Genomic DNA, 22,161 nt, shown 5'->3' with positions numbered 1-22,161 from the left:
TATGACTCAGACAAAAGCATAGGAGCATAAACAGATATTTTTCCAAGTCTTTTGTTTGAAGTTTTAGCTGTCAAACTATTTTTGAAAAGTAAAATGTGCAGAACTAGTTGGACAGAAAAGATTTCCAGCCTGACAATTAACCATTTATTACTCATTTTTAATGTAGGAGCATGATCGTCATAAAATATCGAAAGAACTTTTTATATTTCACCTGTAAAGCAACTTTTTTTAAGTGAACTATGTTGTATTTTTCGTACATTAAGAGCAAAAAATGTTATACAGTAGACCTCTGAAGACTCATAATTGCTCTATCTAAGCATAATTAGTCTTTCAAATAATTTCGTGTTGTTTTGACCTATGAAATAGCTTTTTTTGTTAAAATTTTTCACTGGGACATGTACTTTCAGAAGAATATGTTAGGTGCAGTTAAATTTTGTAAATTCATTCATGCAGCAACTGTTACTTAAGAGCTTTTTCTCTTTGACTTGTACATTTAGTGGAAGAAATTGATGTAAATGTGACCTTTGATCACTCGTATATACTTTATGTAAGCAAAATTAACATTCTCCTAAATTAATTATGTTAATTGTAACTGATTTAACAGTTTTTTAAAGAAGTTTCTTTCTCTTGGACTTGTACCGTAGCAGAAAGACAATTGATACAAACAGTCGTTTGATAACTCAAGTGTCAACATATGTCATATAACATTTTTTACTTAAGCAAACTTTCTCATTGTGTCGTACATGCAGCGGGAAAGAATTTGGTAAAAATGAATTTTGATGACTCATATATACTTTGTATGATCAAAACTGACAACTTTGAGAGCACTCTTCTGTTAGTTTTAGTTTATGGACCAATTGGTCCTGAATCTTTCTTTTGAGAGTTGTACATTGAGAAGGAAGAAGTGATGTTCAATTTACCTTTAATTACTCATAAATGTGTCAAGTGAGCAAAATTGATGATTTTTTTAATGTATTTTTGGGTTTAATATCACCAATGCAACATTTTTAAGAAGTTTTTTTTCTAGAAAATGTACAATAAGAGGGAAAAAATGATGTAAAATAGATTTTGATGATGACACATATATATGTTCTGTGAGCAAAATTAATGTTTTTTCAGGTCGTTTTGCGTTAGTTTTCACTAATGGAAAAACTTTTCCTGAGGAAGTTTTTCTCTGAGTCATACGTTTTAAAAGGAAAAAAAAAATGTTGTTAAACTGAATATTCATCTCTCATATATATGTTATATGGGCAAAATTGACGTGTTTTGAAGTGCTTTTGTGTTAGTTTTCACTAATGGAACAACTTTTACATAAAAAATTTTCTGTGACTTGTACATTAAGAGGGGAAAAAATGTACAGCTGAATTTTGATGACTCATATATATGGTTTGTGAGCAAAATTAATGTTTCTTAGTTGTTTGTTTTAGTTTTCACTAATGAAGCGTCAAATCGTAGAGAAGTTTTTTCTAGAATTTATTTATTAAGAGGGAAAAATTGATGTACAATTGACTTTTTATGACTCACATAAATGTTATGTGAGCAAATTTGATAATTTTGAAAGCAGTTTTATGTTAGTTTTTACTAATAGAACAACTTTTGCCATAAAAAATTTTCTCTGAACATTAAGAGGAGAAAAATGTTGTACAATTGACTTTTTGATGACTCATATTAATGTTATGTGAGCAAAATTGACGTTTTTTTCAAGTAGTTTTGTGTTAGTTTTCACTATTGAAACAACAATTCGTTAAGAAGTTTTTTCTAGGATTTGTGTCTTAAGAGGAAAAAATGTGGTTTTGTGACAATTTTCACTAAGGGAACAACTTTTCATCAAGAAATTTTTTTCTAGGATTTGTAATTTAAGAGGACAAATGGATGTTCAATTGACCTTGGATGACACATTTATATGGAATGTGAGCAAAATGGATGTTTCTTAAGTAGGTTTGCGTTAGTTTTCACTAATGGAACGACTTTGCTTAAAAAAGTTTTCCTCTAGTCCTTATGTATTAAAAGGAAAAAAATGTTATAAAATTGAACTTTGATGACTCATATATAATTTATGCGAGCAAAATCATTATTTTTTGGTTAGTTTTCACTAAGGGAACAATTTTTGCGTAAGAAATTTTCTCTAGAACTTTTACATTGAGAAAAAATGATGTACATTTGACCTTTGATTACTCATAAATGTTATTTGAACAAATTAAATGTTTTTTAGGTAGTTTTGTGTAAGCTTTCCCTATTGGACCATTTTTTGGTTAAGAAATTTTTCCCTAGGACTTGTACATTAAGGGGAAAAATTTGATGTAACGTTGAACTTTGATTACTGACATATATGTTATGTGAGCAAAATTTATGTTTTATCAAGTAGGTTTGTTTTAGTTTTCACTAATGAAGCACCAAATCGTAGAGAAGTTTTTTCTAGGTTTTATGTATTAAGAGGGAAAAATTGACGTACAATTGACTTTTTATGACTCACATATATGTTATGTGAGCAAAACTGATAATTTTGAAAGCAGTTTTATGTTAGTTTTTACTAATAGAACAACTTTTGCTTTAAAAATTTTTCTCTGGAGCTTGAACATTAAGAGGAGAACAATGATGTACAATTGATTTTTTGATGACTCATATTAATGTTATGTGAGCAAAATTGACGTTTTTTTCAAGTAGTTTTGTGTTTATTGTCACTAGTGAGACAACAATTCGTTAAGAAGTTTTTTCTAGGATTTGTGTGTTAAGAGGAAAAAATGTGGTTTTGTGACAATTTTCACTAAGGGAACAACTTTTCATCAAGAAATTTTTCTCTAGGATTTGTAATTTAAGAGGCCAAATGGATGTTCAATTGACTTTGGATGACATATTTATATGGAATGTGAGCAAAATGGATGTTTCTTAAGAAGATTTGCGTTAGTTTTCACTAATGGAACGACTTTTCCTAAAGAATTTTTCCTCTAGTCCCTATGTATTAAAAGGAAAAAAATGTTATAAAATTGAAATTTGATGTCTCATATATAATTTATGCGAGCAAAATCATTATTTTTTTGGTTAGTTTTCAATAAGGGAACAATTTTTGCATACGAAATTTTCTCTAGAACTTTTACATTGAGAAAAAGTTGTTGTACGTTTGACCTTTGATTACTCATAAATGTTATTTGAGCAAATTAAATGTTTTTTAGGGAGTTTTGTGTAAGCTTTCCCTATTGGACCATTTTTTGGTTGAGAAATTTGTCTCTGGGATATGTACTTTAAGAGTAAAAAAAATGATGCACAACTTAACTTTGATGACTCATATATATACTATGTGGGCAAAATTGATGTTTTTTTAGGTAGTTTTGTTTTAGTTTTCACTAACGGAACAACATTCCCAAAGTATTTTTCCCTAGGACTTGTACATTAAGAGGAAAATTTTGATGTAAAGTTGAACTTTTATTACTGACATATATGTTATATGAGCAAAATTATTGTTTTATCAAGTAGGTTTGTTTTAGTTTTCACTAATGAAGCAGCAAATCGTAAAGAAATTTTTTCTAGGATTTATGTATTGATGTACAATTGACTTTTCATGACTCACATGTATGTTATGTGAGCAAAACTGATAATTTGGAAAGTATCTTCATATTAGTTTTTACTAATAGAACAACTTTTGCTTAAAAAGGTTTTCTCTAGAGCTTGAACATTAAGAGGAGAAAAATGATGTACAAATGACCTTTTGATGACTCATATATGTATTATGTGAGCAAAATTGACGTTTTTTTCGAGTAGTTTTGTGTTGGTGTTCACTAGTGAAACAACAATTTGTTAAGAAGTTTTTTCTAGGATTTTTTGGGTTAAGAGGAAAAAAATGTGGTTTTGTGACAGTTTTCACTAAGGGAACAATTTTTCATCAAGAAATTTTTCTCTAGGATTTGTAATTTAGGAGGACAAATGGATGTTCAGTTAACCTTGGGTGACACATATATATGGAATCTGAGCAAAATCGATGTTAGTGAGTAATTTCGTTTTAGTTTTCATTAATGGAACAAATCTTCTTTAAAACATTTTTTCTCTAGAACTGGTACATTAAGAGGAAAAAATGATGTACAATTGACTAATGACTCATATATGTGTTATGTGAGCAAAAATGACGTTTTTTAAAGTGGTTATGTGTGAGTTATCACTAATAGAAAAAAATTCAGCTAATTAGTTTTCCTATAGGACTTGTACATTAAGAGAAGAAAAATAAGGAACAATTGACCTTTGATAACTCGCATATATGTTATGTGAACAAAATTAATGTCTTTTGAAAGAGTTTTGTGTGAGTTTTTACTTTACAACTTTACCCTAAGAAATTTTTCTCTAGAACTGGTACAGTAAGAGGGAAAAAATGATGTACAATTGACTTTTGATGACTGATATATGTTATGTGAGAAAAATTGACATTTTTTAAAGTGGTTTTAAGCTAGTTTTTACTAATGGAACATCTTTTAATTTTTTTTCTCTGTGACTTGTACATTAAGACAAAATATATGATGTACAGCTATGTTTTGTGAGCAAAATCGATGTTTTTAAAGTAGTTCTGTTTTAGTTTTCACTAGGGAACAAATTTTTTATCAAGAAATTTTTCTCTAGGTCTTGTAAATTAGGAGGAACAAATGATTTACAGTCGACAATTGATGACTCATATAAATGTTATGTGAGCAAAAGTGATGTTTTTTAAGTAGATTGGTGTAAGTTTTCACTAATGAAACAACTTTTCCTTACGAAATTTTTTTCTATGAATTATTTATTATGAGGAGCAAAATGCTGTACAATTGACATTATATATTTTATATTAAGTTAATACATATCATATATTAAGTTAATTTTTACTAATGGAACAAATTTTACTTACTAAAGTTTTCTCTGTGACTTTTACATTAAGACGAAATAAATGATGTACAGCTGACTTTTGATTTTTCTCTAGGATTTGTAATTTAAGAGGCCAAATGGATGTTCAATTGACTTTGGATGACATATTTATATGGAATGTGAGCAAAATGGATGTTTCCTAAGAAGATTTGCGTTAGTTTTCACTAATGGAACGACTTTTCCTAAAGATTTTTTCCTCTAGTCCCTATGTATTAAAAGGAAAAAAATGTTATAAAATTGAAATTTGATGTCTCATATATAATTTATGCGAGCAAAATCATTATTTTTTTGGTTAGTTTTCAATAAGGGAACAATTTTTGCATACGAAATTTTCTCTAGAACTTTTACATTGAGAAAAAATGATGTACATTTGACCTTTGATTACTCATAAATGTTATTTGAACAAATTAAATGTTTTTTAGGTAGTTTTGTGTAAGCTTTCCCTATGTCTTTTGAAAGAGTTTTGTGTGAGTTTTTACTTTACAACTTTACCCTAAGAAATTTTCTTTAGAACTGGTACAGTAAGAGGGAAAAAATGATGTACAATTGACTTTTGATGACTGATATATGTTATGTGAGAAAAATTGACATTTTTTAAAGTGGTTTTAAGCTAGTTTTTACTAATGGAACATCTTTTAATTTTTTTTCTCTGTGACTTGTACATTAAGACAAAATATATGATGTACAGCTATGTTTTGTGAGCAAAATCGATGTTTTTAAAGTAGTTCTATTTTAGTTTTCACTTGGGAACAAATTTTTTATCAAGAAATTTTTCTCTAGGTCTTGTAAATTAGGAGGAACAAATGATTTACAGTCGACAATTGATGACTCATATAAATGTTATGTGAGCAAAAGTGTTGTTTTTTAAGTAGTTTGGTGTAAGTTTTCACTAATGAAACAACTTTTCCTTACGAAATTTTTTTCTATGAATTGTTTATTATGAGGAGCAAAATGCTGTACAATTGACATTATATATTTTATATTAAGTTAATACATATCATATATTGAGTTAATTTTTACTAATGGAACAACTTTTACTTACTAAAGTTTTCTCTGTGACTTTTACATTAAGACGAAATAAATGATGTACAGCTGACTTTTGATTACTCATATATATATATATATATATATATATATATATATATATATATATATATATATATATATTGTGAGTAGAATCGATGTTCTTAAAGTAGTTCTTTTTTAGTTTTTAATAAGGGAGCAACTTTTCATCAGGAAATTTTTCTCTTGGTTTGTAAATTAGGAGGAAAAAATGATGTACAGTTGACAATTGATGACTTATATACATGTTATGTGAGCAAATTTGATGTTTTTTTCAAGTAGTTTTGTGTTGGTTTTTACCAGTGGAACAACTTTTCCTTACGAAATTTTTCTCTATGATTCGTTTATGATGAGGAGCAAAATGCTGTACAATTGACATTTTACGACTCTATGATATGTATGTTATGTGACCAAAATTTACATTTTTAAAGTGGTTTTGTGTTAGTTTTCACAAATGGAACAACTTTTACTTAGGAAAAGTTACTATGTGACTTGTACATTAGGAAGGAAAAAATGATGTAAGTTGGCCTTTGATTACTCATGTATATGTTTTGTGAAAAAAATTAATGTTTTTTTAGAGTATTTGTGTTAATTTTCACTAATGGAACAATTTTTACTTAAAAAATTTTTCTCTATAACCTCTACATTAAATGGTAAAAAATGATATACAAATGACCTTTGATGACTCTTATATACTTCATATAACCAAAATTGATACATTTTAAAATGGTTTTGGATTAGTGTTCATCAGTGCCTGAAGTTTTAGCACCTGTATAAAATTCTAATGGCAAAGCTATACCCTATTTCGCTCCATGCATAACCGTTTTTGGCGTTACCATTCCAAATGGTCACCTCTTATACATGCTTGCAGATAGTCTTGCTTGAAATCTTTACACCAATATAATGATAAAACTTACTCTTTGTCCCCATTCACTACTATTCCCTAGTATCCTGATTCAAATCTTCACACTGTTATCCCGTTTGCGGATAGTCCAATTTATACGCTACTAACCGCATGGCAAAAAATTTGTCTATAATTACCATGTGATACTACACTTAATATTCTGATTAAAAGTTTCACTTTTTTCTACCCGTGCGCAGATTTTGCAACCTATTTCCTTTTTGTCACCATGCACTATGAAACCCAACAATCCTGATTTTATTCTTCTCCCTTTTACGCGCGTGCAGAGATTCAAAATTTTCCTATATAAGATTTCTTGCAGAAATTCAAATCTATACCACATTCTAACCATGACATTTTTTAGCCTTTTACCCCCCATGCCATTCTCAATTCTAATATACCTTTTTTCAAATCTTAATTTTATCTTGCAGAATTTCAAACCTATGTCTTACTATCCCATTACAGATTTATAACCAATAAATACCATGAAATGTTTTTCCTATTAACACCATTCAATTATTCACCTTATTACACGTTTGTAGATTTGGAAACCTATACACCATTATTCCCATGGCAAAACTTTGATTACCCTACTACACATATGCAATTTTGACGTCTTCTATCCTGATTGAGATCTTCGTTCCTTTACCTGCTTGCAGATAATTACTTTTAAACACTTTTTCCGCATGACAAAACTTAATCCTTTTATCTCCATGCAATGATTGGAATGTTATTTTCAATTTCTAGAGGTTACCAAATAACGTCCCTACAGGTAACCCTTTCAACCTATTATCCCCATGCAAAAGCTATAACCTGTTATCCCCATAGGATTTCTACTCTATAGACCCCTATGCATGATACCCTTTAGTCATTCATTCCCTGACTGTGCTTACATACACGTTTCTCTACAGTATACAAGTTTGTGTAGAAACTCCTTATACACTAAGGAAATGAACCTGTGTGCTTTAAAATGGAGTTAAGGTAAGTGTTTTTTTTATTCAGTCATCAATCCTAACATACAGGGAATAATTACCAAGAATTTTAATCAACGCGAATGATCAAACAAGTGTGGGGAAAATCAGCCAAAAAGTGAGTCAGGGTGTATAGGTTTGTTACTTCCGTGACATCCACTTTTTTGTAAAAACGTCTATTTTTGGTACTCGCAAATGATCCAGATGTTTCAGAGGAAATGGTACCAAATATAAACCTTTTTTTTCATAACTCCAAGATGTACATCCACACCATATGTGCCCAAAACAGTTTATAGAGAAAACAAAACTCCAAAGCACTGTATTGCGAAACGCAGGAACATTAAAAAAATTCTCTTTTGGTGTATAGATTTGCCAACTTCAAAGCGAGGATTATAAGACTGCTTATAATTTTTTATATTGATCAATAGAGTCTTCGAGTCTTCTTCATAAATTTTTCCGTAATTTTTGTATATGTGTTAATTCTAAAACAATTCAAATGAAAACCAATCCTGTGAGTTTATAAAAAATCCCACTTTTCTTGATTACAAAAAAAGTTTTTTGTCTTCGCCTGATGCAAATGATAATTGTCAAATCTCTCTGAGAGCAGAAAAAATAGACATCAACAAAAAAAGGTCACTTTAATCACATTGTTCAATTGCTTTTTTTCTTCTTAGTGAGGTAGGTGAAATTTTTGCTTTTTTTCGTGCAAAGTGTTTGAAAGAAATTGTTCAATGCGCCCATCACCTAATGTCTTATAGCTATAAAAAATATGGCAGCTGCTTATGTTTTTACCATTATGCTATGATAACTAGTGTTTACAAAAAAACACTGTTTTACATTGAACAAAAAGCCTGGATCGTTTTTAAAATCTGGAAAAAATTATGTTGGGTTATAAAGTAACACATTAATGCATTTAAATTCATTAATGCATTTAAAATAGATAAATTCATTTAAGTTTTGACATTATTTTCTACTATTTTTTCTACGACTCACTCTTTGTAACACTCTTTGAACAAGAAAACCAGTTGACTAAATAGACCCTCCCCGTAACGCTGATGCCACAAAAAAATTAAAAGTGAACAGATAAAAGCTAAAAATAAACCAAACCATGTTATTTTATATCGAATCAAATCTGAGTTTAGAGCATTATCACTCAGTTTAGGTTATAACATTTCACATTAACTTTTTCTGTATACGCTGTATCGCTTTCCTAATGGGTTCGAGTAAATTCAGCAAATTACACAACCTCAAATTTAAACAAAAATCACAGTAAAAAGAAATAGGTATTGTAGCCCCGACCACACAAACATCCTTATGTTGTAGATCAGAAATGGTGTCAGTCAAATATTTGAAAACTATTTTTATTCACGGCCAATATTTATTAGATAGGCTTCGACAAAATTTATGTTTGGGGTCATTTGGTGAATATCGTTATTGAATATCTTATCAATATTCAAGTTGCAGCTCTATTCAAAGTTCAGTCAAAGTTCTATTCAAATTTCAGTTAATTTAAATTATGAGCGTGGGAAGTTTAAAGATGATTGTTTTGGTGCAACATTCTAAAACTTTCTCGTGTGAGGTTACACAAAAAATTGTGCGCTGACATTTTTCGAGGAAAAAATTTCTCCAGGGAAAGTGACACCCGACAAAATAGCAGATTACGCAATTTTGTATGTAAGTTTACACGAATTTCTTGGGTTGGCCTTCCTTATTTTTTATGCGATTTATTGAGATTTCATATAAATTTTTGTTTGAAATCACATGAAATATCACGTGGTTTTCAATTGAGAACAAATTTCACCCGAGAAAGTTTTAGTTTGTTATGGTGTTGCTTTGTGGCGTATCAGCAAGAGGTGAACACCATAATGTTAATTGTAAGAAGGGTATAAAGGAGTATGGCAGAAGTCAACATTGCCCAAAATGCCAACCTGACGATGGTGAGTACCGCTGTATTATAAAAAGTTCTTCAAGTTTAGTAGCATTGGAGGTTCAATTTTGCCAGACTCCATCATGCCAGATAGATCTTTATAATTATAGCTTTATTATTATATTTATTATATAATAATATAAAATTTATTTATAGGGAAACTAGATTCCCTAGGAAATCTATAATAAATAAATATAATACTAAAGCTATAATTATAAAGATCTATCTGGCATGATGGAGTTAAAACTGAACCTCCAATAAAACTAAAATTGAAGAGTTTTTATAGTTTAAAAATGCAAGCCTCATTATCAAAATGCCACCTTCATGATCGTGAGTTCAGATTCCAATTCAAGCCAAAACAGATTATTTACAAATATTTATAACTTTATGCAACGCTGAGAAAAAAATGCAAAAATGCAGCAAACAACAAAACTTGTTTCCCTATTCAGGAAAGCGGAACTTGTTTTTATTCAGTTTTAACTACAGGAAACTTCGATTTGTTTGGTTTGAGTTAGACAAAAATGCCGGTAAGTTTGGTTTCAAACGTAGGAAATCGTCATTTTGTTTCTGGTTCAAACCAACAGAGATCATTCAAAATGAAATTAAATATAAGTTTTTATCATCATATCTTATCAACCATAACTAAACCCTGCCGTTGAACTTCCTGTTACAATTTAAATTTGAAACGAACAAGAACTCTTTAACTTTTATAACTTAGTTTCGTCAACGAGCTAAAGCAGAAAATTCTGTAAAATTTTGCACTCTTTTCAAAATTTTTGTCTAAAGATTACTGAAACTTTTGCAAATAGAACGGTATCATGACTTTGGCTATATTAAAAACCAAAAAAGTCAAATATTGGCATGGAAAGTACCGTACCGGCAATTTTTTTTAGCGACACTTAACCACAATTAGTTTCGATCTCAACCGATTATTCCCACGATTTCATACTCTTTTTTAACCAAACACAATTCTATATAATTTGAAATCAAGCATTCCAAAGCTTACTAGCGTATGAAACTAATCATAAACTTTTTTTGTTCTTATTATAATTATTGTGGACTAGGGCTGGAAAAAGAATCATTATACAAGTTTTAATAGTAGGTTTTTTTAATTATAAGTTATTTTACAAACTAATAAACGATTGATTTCCTCTAGAACAACAAAAAAAGCTAATAATTGTAAATCCAAATTTTCCGTTTTATTTTAGAGAATACAGATGAATTGACAAGAAGACTAAATGGAAACTAATTCCGCGTTTTTGCTTAACATTATGGTTCCTGACCTAAATTTATTTAGGAGCAAAACTGTATTCTAACCTAGCTTGTTTCTGCAAAATCAAATTTGGTTGCTTGTTTTCTTTTGCGGAGAGAAAAAAATACCACTGTGATTACTTGAGGAAAATTTGAGGCGTGAAAATACAATTTTTGGAGATCTCCAATTTTTTTTTTGCATTTATCATAAATTTGATTATTTCTTCAACTTAACATATGATAAAATGAACATCCCAAAAATGGTTTTGAAATAGTTTCATTCAGAATGGAGCAGATTCAAAACCGTTGTAGAATTAGAGGCTCAAATAAAGTCACATAAGATTTGTTTTGTTCGCCAAAAATCATTTTATCAAGCAGGTTTTTAATAATTCCAAGACCAGTTTTCAACGATTATACTTGCTTCTGAGTGCAAAACGAAAAATAGATTAGATATATCTGATTCAGGTCTTTTCATTAACAACGAATATGACACCAATTTGTTTCCGTTGGATTGGCATTTGAAATAATTTGTTTCTAATGAAAACTGATGTAAAGCAATAGCTGATCAATAAAAATTGAGGTGTTATGGCATCATAATTGCACAAATTTGTTGCGCAAGACTGTTTTTATAGTTTTTTTGGGAAAATCGAATGTGCGTTTTTTTAGCTGGCGTAAAATTTGACCACTTTACGAAGGCATTATTTTAATTAAAAAGTAATAGAAATAAACTTTGTAAAACATACTTGTAGTTTCTGGATATTGAGCTACAGAAATATGAAAGCGTATAGAACTCTTCCAGACCGAAAAATATATCAATGCGGCTCTTCAATTATTCAAAATTACGATTCAGGTAAAATGTTTTGGGGAAATTTGAAAAATTTTAAAATTTGACGAAGGAAAACTTCTAATTTTGGAGAAATTTTGATGCTACTTTCCGCAGCGTACAGGAAATTGTAGAGGTCGTACTTTTGTTTCTTTTTGTTTTGCGTCAGCTTCAAAATATGTTCAAAATCACGCAACATTTCAACCAAACTTCATCTTTAATCTTCGCTTTCGTAATGCAAACCCAAGCGTTGAATGACAACCAAACTGCGACTAAGTTTTAAAAATTTACTGCCGGTGTATTTCATTAGCAACTAATTATTCAATTCTTATTTTGTTAATGTTTTTTCATTGAACAAAAATTAATTAAAATTTTTAAAAAGGGATTTTAAATTTTCAGATAATTTATTAATGTTTTCAAATTTGAAGAATTTATTGGTACAGAGTGGTTAAACATTTACATAAAATTTTCAATATCAGGCCCTAATTTTTTAAATAAACAATTTAACTAAGGGCAATTTACGGGAATCAAGCCATGTATTCTAAGATACAGAAAGAAGAAGAAACAAAAAACGCTATATGAACAATTATTTCTTAGAAATTGTACACTACAGGCTATCAAAATTAATAGATCAATAATTTTTCGCAAAAAATTGGTTATGACATCACCAGAAATTTGTCTCAGCATATTTTAATATTTTGTAAAAACTTTTTCCTAATGTGGTTGCAATTAGTGTTTAGATATGCAGCCCCAGTTGCAGAGCACGTATCATTACATAGTTAATCAATATGTTAAAATATGGTACGTGGGTCTGTGGGGTGCAAATAATACGCGTCCACTTAGCTGGGGGGCACAAACGGTAAAGATCACGTGACTTTGTTAGTCAAATTACTTGATTCTCTCGGGTCAGCCCTCTAATGTTCTATGTGATATAATGAGATTTCATGTAAACTTTTATTAGAAATTACTTGAAAAATCACAAGGTTTTCTATCGAGAAATTTCGCACCAGAAAAATCTGGAAGGTTATGGTGTGTATCAGCAAAAGGTGAACACCATAATTTTAATTTTATGAAGGGCATAAAGGAGTACCGCAGAAGTCAACATGGCTAAAAATGCCAACCCGATAATGAGTAGTACAGATTCCCTAGGAAAACTATAATAAATAAGCATAAAAATGAAGACATAGTTATGGATCTATCTTGCATGATGAAATAAAAGGAGAACCTCCAAATAAATTCAACAAAGAAATTTTATAGTTTCAGAATGCAGGCCTCATTATCAAAATGCCACCGTCATAATCTTGAGTTCAGATTCCAATTCAAGCCAAAACAGATTATCTACAAATATTTATATATTTAAGCAACATCGAGAAAACTTGCAGCAAATCACTAAATTTGTCGCCCTCTTCAGTAAAACGGAACTTGTTTTCATTCATTTTTAACAACAGGAAATTTTTGATTTGTTTGGTTTGAGTTACACAAAAAATTCCGGCATGTTCGGTTTCAAACATACGAAACAATCAGTTTGTTTCTGATTCAAACCAACACAGATCATTCAAATAGAAAATAAATATAAATTTTATCATCATATCTAAACACCCTGAGTGCTTTTCAGTGAACTAAACCCCGCCGTTGAACTTTCTGTTAAAACTTAAATTTGAAACCAACAAGAATTCTTCAATTTTTAAATTTGTTTCGTCAACTAGCTAAAGCAGAAAACTGTGTAAATTTTTACACTCTTTTTTAAATTTTTGTCTCAAGATAATTGAAATATTTGCAAACAGAACGGATTCATGAATTTGGCTATATTGAAAACCAAATTTTGGTATGAAAAATACCGTACAGGAAATTTTTTTAGTGGAACAAAACCATATTTTGATTTGATATCATCCATTTATTCCCACGGTTTTGTACTCTTTTTTAACCAAACATGAGTCCATATATTTTGAAATCTGGCATCTTGAAGCTTTCTAGCGTATGTAATTAATCTTAGAACTTTTTTTGTTCTTATTAAATTTATTGTGGACTAGGGATGAAAAACAATCATTGTACGAATTTTTTTAATAAGTTTTTTTACTGATAAGAGTTATTTTACAAACTATTAAATGACTGATTTCCACTAGAACACCAAAAAAACCTAAAAAATACAAATCACAAGTCTTCGTTTCATTATAGAGAATACAGATGAATTGACAAGAAGACTAAATGAAAATTAATTCCGTAGTTTTGCTTAACATTAGTAGATCCTAACCTAAATTTATTTGTGAGCGAAGAACTGTACTCTGGATTATCTTGTTTTTGCTAAATCAATTTTGGTGGCACGTTTTTTTTTGCGGAGAGAAGAAAAAATACCAACGTGATTACTAGAGTAAATTTTAGGCGTGAAAATACCAATTTTTGGAGACTTCATTTTTTTTACATTTGATTATATCTTCAGCTTAACAATGAAAAAATGAACAATCCAAAAACAGTTTTGAAATAGTTTCCTTCAGAAGGGAGCAGATTCAAAACAGTTGTAGAATTGGAGGCTCAAATAAAGTCACATAAGATTTATTTTGTTCACTCAAAAATCATTTTATCAAGCAGGTTTTTAATGATTCCAAGACCAGGTTTCAACAGTTATACTTGCTTCTGAGTGCAAAACGAAAAATAGATTAGATATGTCAGATTCTGGTCTTGAATGTGACGAATGTGAACGAATGTGACACAAATTGGTTCCGTTGGATTGTCCTTTGAATTAATTTTTTTTCTAATGAAAAATGATGTAAAGCAATAGCTGATCAATAAAAATTGAGGTGTTATGGCATCTTAATTGCAAAAATTTGTTGAGCAAGACTGTTTTTATAGTTTTTTTGGGAAAATCGTATGTAAATTTTTTTAGCTGGCGTAAAATTTGACCACTTTACGAAGGCATTGTTTTAATTAAAAAGTAATAGAAAAAAACTTTGTAAAACATACTTGTAATTTCTGGATATTGAGCTACAGAAATATAAAAGCGTATAGAACTCTTCCATACCGAAAAATGTATCAATGCGGCTCTTCAATTATCCAAAAATACGATTCAGGTAGAAGGTTTCGGGGAAAGTTGAAAAAAATTCATTATTTGACCAAAGAGGAAATTTGACCAAAGAGGAATTTTTTGAGAAAGTTTGATGCTACATTCTGAAGCGTAAATGATTAAAATCCAGCAATTTAATGCAAACCCAAGCAATTATTGGCAACCAAACTGCAACTAAGATTTAAAAAACTTTTTATTGTATGATTACTGTTAAATTCTTTTCACCGGCGCAATTTTTAACAAATAAATATTCAATTCTGTTGTTTACCTTTATATTAATTTTTTTCAATGTTTTGTTATTGAACAAAACTCAATAAAATTTTTTAAAAAGGTACTATAAACTTTCAGATAATTTAATAATGTTTTCAAAATATTTGAAGAATTTATTGGTACCGGGCGGTCAAACGTTTATATAAAACTTTCAGTATCGGGCCTATTTTTTTAAAATAAACTAGATAACTAAGGACAGCTTATGGGAATTAAACCATCTGTTTTAAGATACAGAAAGAAGTAGAAACAAAAAACCACTAAATGAATACTTATTCCTTAAAAATGGTACACTACATTCTATTAAAGATACACTACACTACATTCTATTAAAAATGGTACACTACATTACACTTACAAGATAGATCAATGCTTTTTCGTACAAAAATTTGGTTATGAAATCACGAAAATTTTGTCTCGGTCTTTTCTATTTTGTATACAAATATTACACCAATCTGGCAGTATACAAATATTACACCAATCTGGCAGTAAATTATACGATTCTTGTAACGTTTTCCTTTTCTCGCAACTGCCTCTTTGTAAGAAAATAAATATTTTCCATTAAAATTTTTGAAATGTTTTTGATTTGTTTGTGTAACTAGAAATAACACTGTAAGTGTAATATTCATAATTAAATTGATTATTTCATCAAAACTAAAAACGATATAGAGTTATTTTACGTGTCTTTATATTTATAACAACAAAGTTTGCTATCTCAATTAAACATTGCAAGGAACAGTTCACTAGAAGAAACCATTTTTCAGTTGTTTTTGCATGATGAAACATTTTTTAGGTATAAGTCCCATCAATTAGTTACCTAATAAACATAATAATATTCCAATCAAGAAACTGTTCGGTGCTCTGACATAGGACAGTAAACGCAATTTCAATGTCTTCTCAGCCCACCATTGCGACAATTTGTGGAATTTTGAAAATGCCCAATTGGAAGTTCTCAAGTGCTGTGGTCGAATGATAATTAATCAGATATCAATCTAATCACAGTTCAAAATTTCATTTAAAAAATTCCCTGAGAATTTACCTAATAACAATTGAAAAATTTTCAAAGCTATAACTAATTTCACTTAAAATTGAATTAGAGAGTCTCATTCGAGAGAAGTTTCATTCAAACACTATCAATTGTTTCCCTAATAATAATAATGTGAATAATTTTCGTATGATTTTTCAATGAATCCTTAACAATCAATGCCCAAAAATTAATACATTCACAAAATTTGGCTAATAAAAATTGGAATTACTTCAAATTACGCCATTCACAAATTCCCAGTGGTGTTCATCCAATGATACCTGACGTATCTAATGTTTTGTCTCAACACCTATTGTCATTTTCTTTTTTCTTGAGTTACTGGGAGGTACTGGGGAGCTACCGCTCATGAGTTTATTCCAGTCATTAAGAATTCTTTCGACACATATCAGGGTATCAACCATTGGGTTATTCCAATTCCCTCCTCATGAAGAGTTCACGAGATGTTCTTAATTAAGTTTTTTGTTATATCAAATATGTGTGTGATCAAAATAATGAGCTTCTGACTTTTTTGTGGCTTTTGCTTATATTCATCAATACATGTCAGTTCAGTTTTAGTTCAATTATAGATTGTTATATGCGGCCATTTAAGAGTGTGTGTGTCCCTGTGTGTGTATGTGTGTCCGTTTGTGTGTCTGTGTGTTTGTGTTTGTGTGTTTGTATGTCGTACATGGCGCATCATATGCTCCATAGAGGCTCTGACAAATAATACGAATTTGTCAACTAAACTTGCAACCTTTTCTTTTTCTTGCAACTGGCTTATGTACATCAATACATGCCAGTTCAGGTTTAGTTCAATTATAGATTGTTATACTCGGCCATTTAAGTGTATGTGTCCATGTGTGTGTGTGTGTGTCCGTGTGTGTGTCTGTGTGTTTGTGTTTGTGTGTGTGTGTATGTCGTACATGGCGCCTTATATGCTCTATACAGTCTCTGACAAATTATACGAATTTGTCAACTAAACTTGCAACCTTTTTTTTTTCTCGCAACTGGCTTTTTGTAAGAATTAATATATTTTCCACTGAAATTTTTAAAATGTTTTTGATTTTGTTAATGTAACTATAATTCACACTGTAAGTGGAATATTCATATTTAAATTGATTATTTCATCAAAACTAAGAACGATATCGAGTTGTTTTACGTGTCTTTATAATTATAACAACAAAGTTTGCAATCTCTCAATTAAACATCGCAAGGAACAGTTCACTAGAAGAAACCATTTTTTAGTTTTTACTGAATATTGAAACATTTTTTAGGTATAATTATCATCAATTAGTTTCCTAATAAACATAATAATTATCCAATCAAGAAACTATTCGATGCTCTGGCATAGGACAGTTGAAGCAACGTCAATGTTTTGCCACCCCACCATTGCGACAATTTTTGTGGAATTTAAAAAATGCCCCATTGGAAGTTCTCAGTTCTCAAGTGCTTTGGGCGAATGATTAATCAAATATCAATCTAATCACGGTTCAAAATTTCATTTAGAAATTTTTCTGAGAATCTACCTAATAATCATCGAAAAATTTTCAAATTTATAACTAATTTCACGTAAAATTGAATTAGAGAGTCTTGATGTTCATTCAAATGTTTTCACAATAATCCCAGTACTATTCATTAGAATAATCTCAGAACCATAGCTGTGAATTTCTTTCAATTTATAATTCAAAAAATTGCCTAAGTTTCATTCAAACACAATCACTAGTTCCCCTAATACTACTAAAGTGAATAATTTTTGTATGATTTTTGAATAAATCCTCAACAAGCAGTGCCCAAAACTCTGCTAAAATCACAATACCCCTAGTTTTCTTTAAGAAAATGCTAAAATCCCTTTAATATTGAATTAATACATTCGAAAATTTTGGCTAATAAAAATTGGAATCATTTCACATTACTCCATTCACAAATTCCCAGTGGTGTTCATCCAATGATGCTTGACGTATCTAATGGTTTGCCTCAACACCTACTGTTATTTAGTTTTTTCGTGAGTTAGTGGGAATTACTGTGAAGTTACCGCTCATGAGTTTCTTCCAGTCGTTAACAAATCTTTTGACACACATCAGGGTATCAATCATTGAGTTATTCCAATACCTTCCTCATTATGAAGAGTTCAAAAAATGTCCCTAATTAAGTTTTTTGTTATATCAAACATGTCTGATCAGAATAATGAGCTTCTGACTTTTTTGTGGCTTTTGCTTATATTCATCAATACGTGCCAGTTCAGATTTACTTCATTTATAGATTGTTATACTCGGCCATTTAATTGTTTGTGTGTCGCTGTGTGTGTATGTGTGTCCGTTTTTGTGTCTGCGTGTTTGTGTTTGTGTGTATGTATGTCGTACATGGCGCATCATATGCTCTATAGAGGCTCTGACAAATTATACGAATTTGTCAACTAAACTTGCAACCTTTTCTTTTTCTCGCAACTGGCTTTTTGTAAAAATTAATATATTTTCCACTGAAATTTTTAAAATGTTTTTGATTTTGTTAATGTAACCATAATTCACACTGTAAGTGGAATATTCATATTTAAATTGATTATTTCATCAAAACTAAGAACGATATCGAGTTGTTTTACGTGTCTTTATAATTATAACAACAAAGTTTGCAATCTCTCAATTAAACATTGCAAGGAACAGTTCACTAGAAGAAACCATTTTTTAGTTTTTACTGAATATTGAAACATTTTTTAGGTATAATTCTCATCAATTAGTTTCCTAATAAACATAATAATTATCCAATCAAGAAACTATTCGATGCTCTGGCATAGGACAGTTGAAGCAACGTCAATGTTTTGCCACCCCACCATTGCGACAATTTTTGTGGAATTTCAAAAATGCCCCATTGGAAGTTCTCAGTTCTCAAGTGCTTTGGGCGAATGATTACTCAAATATCAATCTAATCACAGTTCAAAATTTCATTTAGAAATTTTCCTGAGAATCTACCTAATAATCATCGAAAAATTTTCAAATTTATAACTAATTTCACGTAAAATTGAATTAGAGAGTCTTGATGTTCATTCAAATGTTTTCACAATAATCCCAGTACTATTCATTAGAATAATATCAGGACCATAGCTGTGAATTTCTTTCAATTTATAATTCAAAAAATTTCCTAAGTTTTATTCAAACACAGTCACTAGTTCCCCTAATACTACTAAAGTGAATAATTTTTGTATGATTTTTCAATAAATCCTCAACAAGCAGTGCCCAAAACTCTGCTAAAATCACAATACCCCTAGTTTTCTTTAAGAAAATGCTAAAATCCCTTTAATATTTTAAATTAATACATTCGAAAATTTTGGCTAATAAAAATTGGAATCATTTCACATTACTCCAGTCACAAATTCCCAGTGGTGTTCATCCAATGATGCTTGACGTATCTAAGGTTTTGCCTCAACACCTATTGTTATTTAGTTTTTTCGTGAGTTAGTGGGAATTACTGTGGAGTTACCGCTCATGAGTTTCTTCCAGTCGTTAACAAATCTTTTGACAGAGATCAGGGTATCAATCATTGAGTTATTCCAATACCTTCCTCATTATGAAGAGTTCAAAAAATGTCCCTAATTAATTTTTTTTGTTATATCAAACATGTCTGATCACAATAATGAGCTTCTGACTTTTTTGTGGCTTTTGCTTATATTCATCAATACATGCCAGTTCAGATTTACATCAGTTATAGATTGTTATACTCGGCCATTTAATTGTTTGTGTGTCGCTGTGTGTGTATGTGTGCCGTTTGTGTGTCTGCGTGTTTGTGTTTGTGTGTGTGTATGTCGTACATGGCGCATCATATGCTCTATAGAGGCTCTGACAAATTATACGAATTTTTCAACTAAACTTGCAACCTTTTCTTTTTCTCGCAACTGGCTTTTTGTAAGAATTAATATATTTTCCACTGAAATTTTTAAAATGTTTTTGATTTTGTTAATGTAACTATAATTCACACTGTAAGTGGAATATTCATATTTAAATTGATTATTTCACCAAAACTAAGAACTATATCGAGTTGTTTTACGTGTCTTTATAATTATAACAACAAAGTTTGCAATCTCTCAATTAAACATTGCAAGGAACAGTTCACTAGAAAAAACCATTTTTTAGTTTTTACTGAATATTGAAACATTTTTTAGGTATAATTCTCATCAATTAGTTTCCTAATAAACATAATAATTATCCGATCAAGAAACTATTCAATGCTCTGGCATAGGACAGTTGAAGCAACGTCAATGTTTTGCCACCCCACCATTGCGACAATTTTTGTGGAATTTCAAAAATGCCCCATTGGAAGTTTTCAGTTCTCAAGTGCTTTGAGCGAATGATTAATGAAATATCAATCTAATCACAGTTCAAAATTTCATTTAGAAATTTTCCTGAGAATCTACCTAATAATCATCGAAAAATTTTCAAATTTATAACTAATTTCACGTAAAATTGAATTAGAGAGTCTTGATGTTCATTCAAATGTTTTCACAATAATCCCAGTACTATTCATTAGAATAATCTCAGAACCATAGCTGTGAATTTCTTTCAATTTATAATTTAAAAAATTGCCTAAGTTTCATTCAAACACAATCACTAGTTCCCCTAATACTACTAAAGTGAATAATTTTCGTATGATTTTTCAATAAATCCTCAACAAGCAGTGCCCAAAACTCTGCTAAAATCACACTACCCCTAGTTTTCTTTAAGAAAATGCTAAAATCCGTTTAATATTAAATTAATACATTCGAAAATTTTGGCTAATAAAAATTGGAATCACTTCACATTACTCCATTTACAAATTCCCAGTGGTGTTCATCCAATGATGCTTGACGTATCTAATGTTTTGCCTCAACACCTATTGTTATTTAGTTTTTTCGTGAGTTAGTGGGAATTACTGTGGAGTTACCGCTCATGAGTTTCTTCCAGTCGTTAACAAATCTTTTGACACAGATCAGGGTATCAATCATTGAGTTATTCCAATACCTTCCTCATTATGAAGAGTTCAAAAAATGTCCCTAATTAATTTTTTTTGTTATATCAAACATGTCTGATCACAATATTGAGCTTCTGACTTTTTTGTGGCTTTTGCTTATATTCATCAATACATGCCAGTTCAGATTTACTTCATTTATAGATTGTTATACTCGACCATTTAAGTGTGTGTGTCCCTGTGTGTGTATGTGTTTTCGTGTGTGTGTGTCTGTGTTTTTGTGTTTAAGTGTGTGTGTATGTCGTACATGGCGCATTATATGCTCTTTAGAAGATCTGAAAAGATTTACGAATTTGCCAACCAAACTTGCTATTTTTTTACAGGCAACTGCCGTTTTGTAATAAAATAGATCTGTAACAAAATTTTTTAATAAAATAAAATTTTCAAATAAAGTTTTTGAAATGTTTGCGATGTCTTCGTTTTTTTGTTGAATTTACGTGTCTTTATACTTATAATAACAAAGTTTGCAATCTCAATTAAACATTGCATGGAACAGTTCACTAGAAGAAACCAGATTTTACTTGTTTTTGTATATTGAAACATTTTTTAGGTATAAATCCCATCTTTTAGTTACCTAATAATCATAATAATTATCCAAGCAAGAAACTATTCGATGCTCTGGCATAGTACAGTTGAGGCAGTTTCAATATTTTGCCAACCCACCATTGCGACAATTTTTGTGGAATTTTAAAAATGCCCCATTGGAAGTTCTCAAGTGCTTTGGGCGAAAGATTAATCAAATATCAATCTAATCACAGTTCAAAATTTCATTTAGAAACTTCCCTGAGTATCTACCTAATAATCATTGAAAAATTTCCCAATGTTATAACTAATTTCACTTAAATATGAATTAGAGAGTCTTGATGTTCATTCAAATGTTTTCACAATGTTCCCACTACTATTCATTGGAATAATTTCAGAAACATAGCTGTGAGTTTCTTTCAATTAATATCCAAAAAAATTGCCTAAATTTTATTCAAACACTATTACTAGTTCCCCTAATG

At 30.0% G+C, this 22,161-nt stretch overlaps 1 protein-coding gene across 1 annotated transcript in view; it reads left to right on the top strand.

Moving 5' to 3' along the window:
- Positions 1–9,225: 9,225 nt before the first annotated feature.
- The window catches only part of LOC142336892 (uncharacterized), a 28,608-nt gene continuing 15,672 nt past the window's right edge, over positions 9,226–22,161 (top strand). Inside the window, exons 1-2 of the mRNA XM_075385862.1 lie at positions 9,226–9,364; positions 9,632–9,752. Of these exons, the coding sequence (XP_075241977.1) occupies positions 9,332–9,364; positions 9,632–9,752 (154 nt within the window). The 5' untranslated portion in view covers positions 9,226–9,331. The remainder of the gene's footprint in view (positions 9,365–9,631; positions 9,753–22,161) is intronic.

This window comes from Convolutriloba macropyga, chromosome 3 (assembly GCF_964194025.1).
Source record: "Convolutriloba macropyga chromosome 3, txConMacr16.3, whole genome shotgun sequence".
Lineage (NCBI taxonomy): Eukaryota > Metazoa > Xenacoelomorpha > Acoela > Convolutidae > Convolutriloba > Convolutriloba macropyga.
This window is presented reverse-complemented; position numbering and strand designations above follow the sequence as displayed.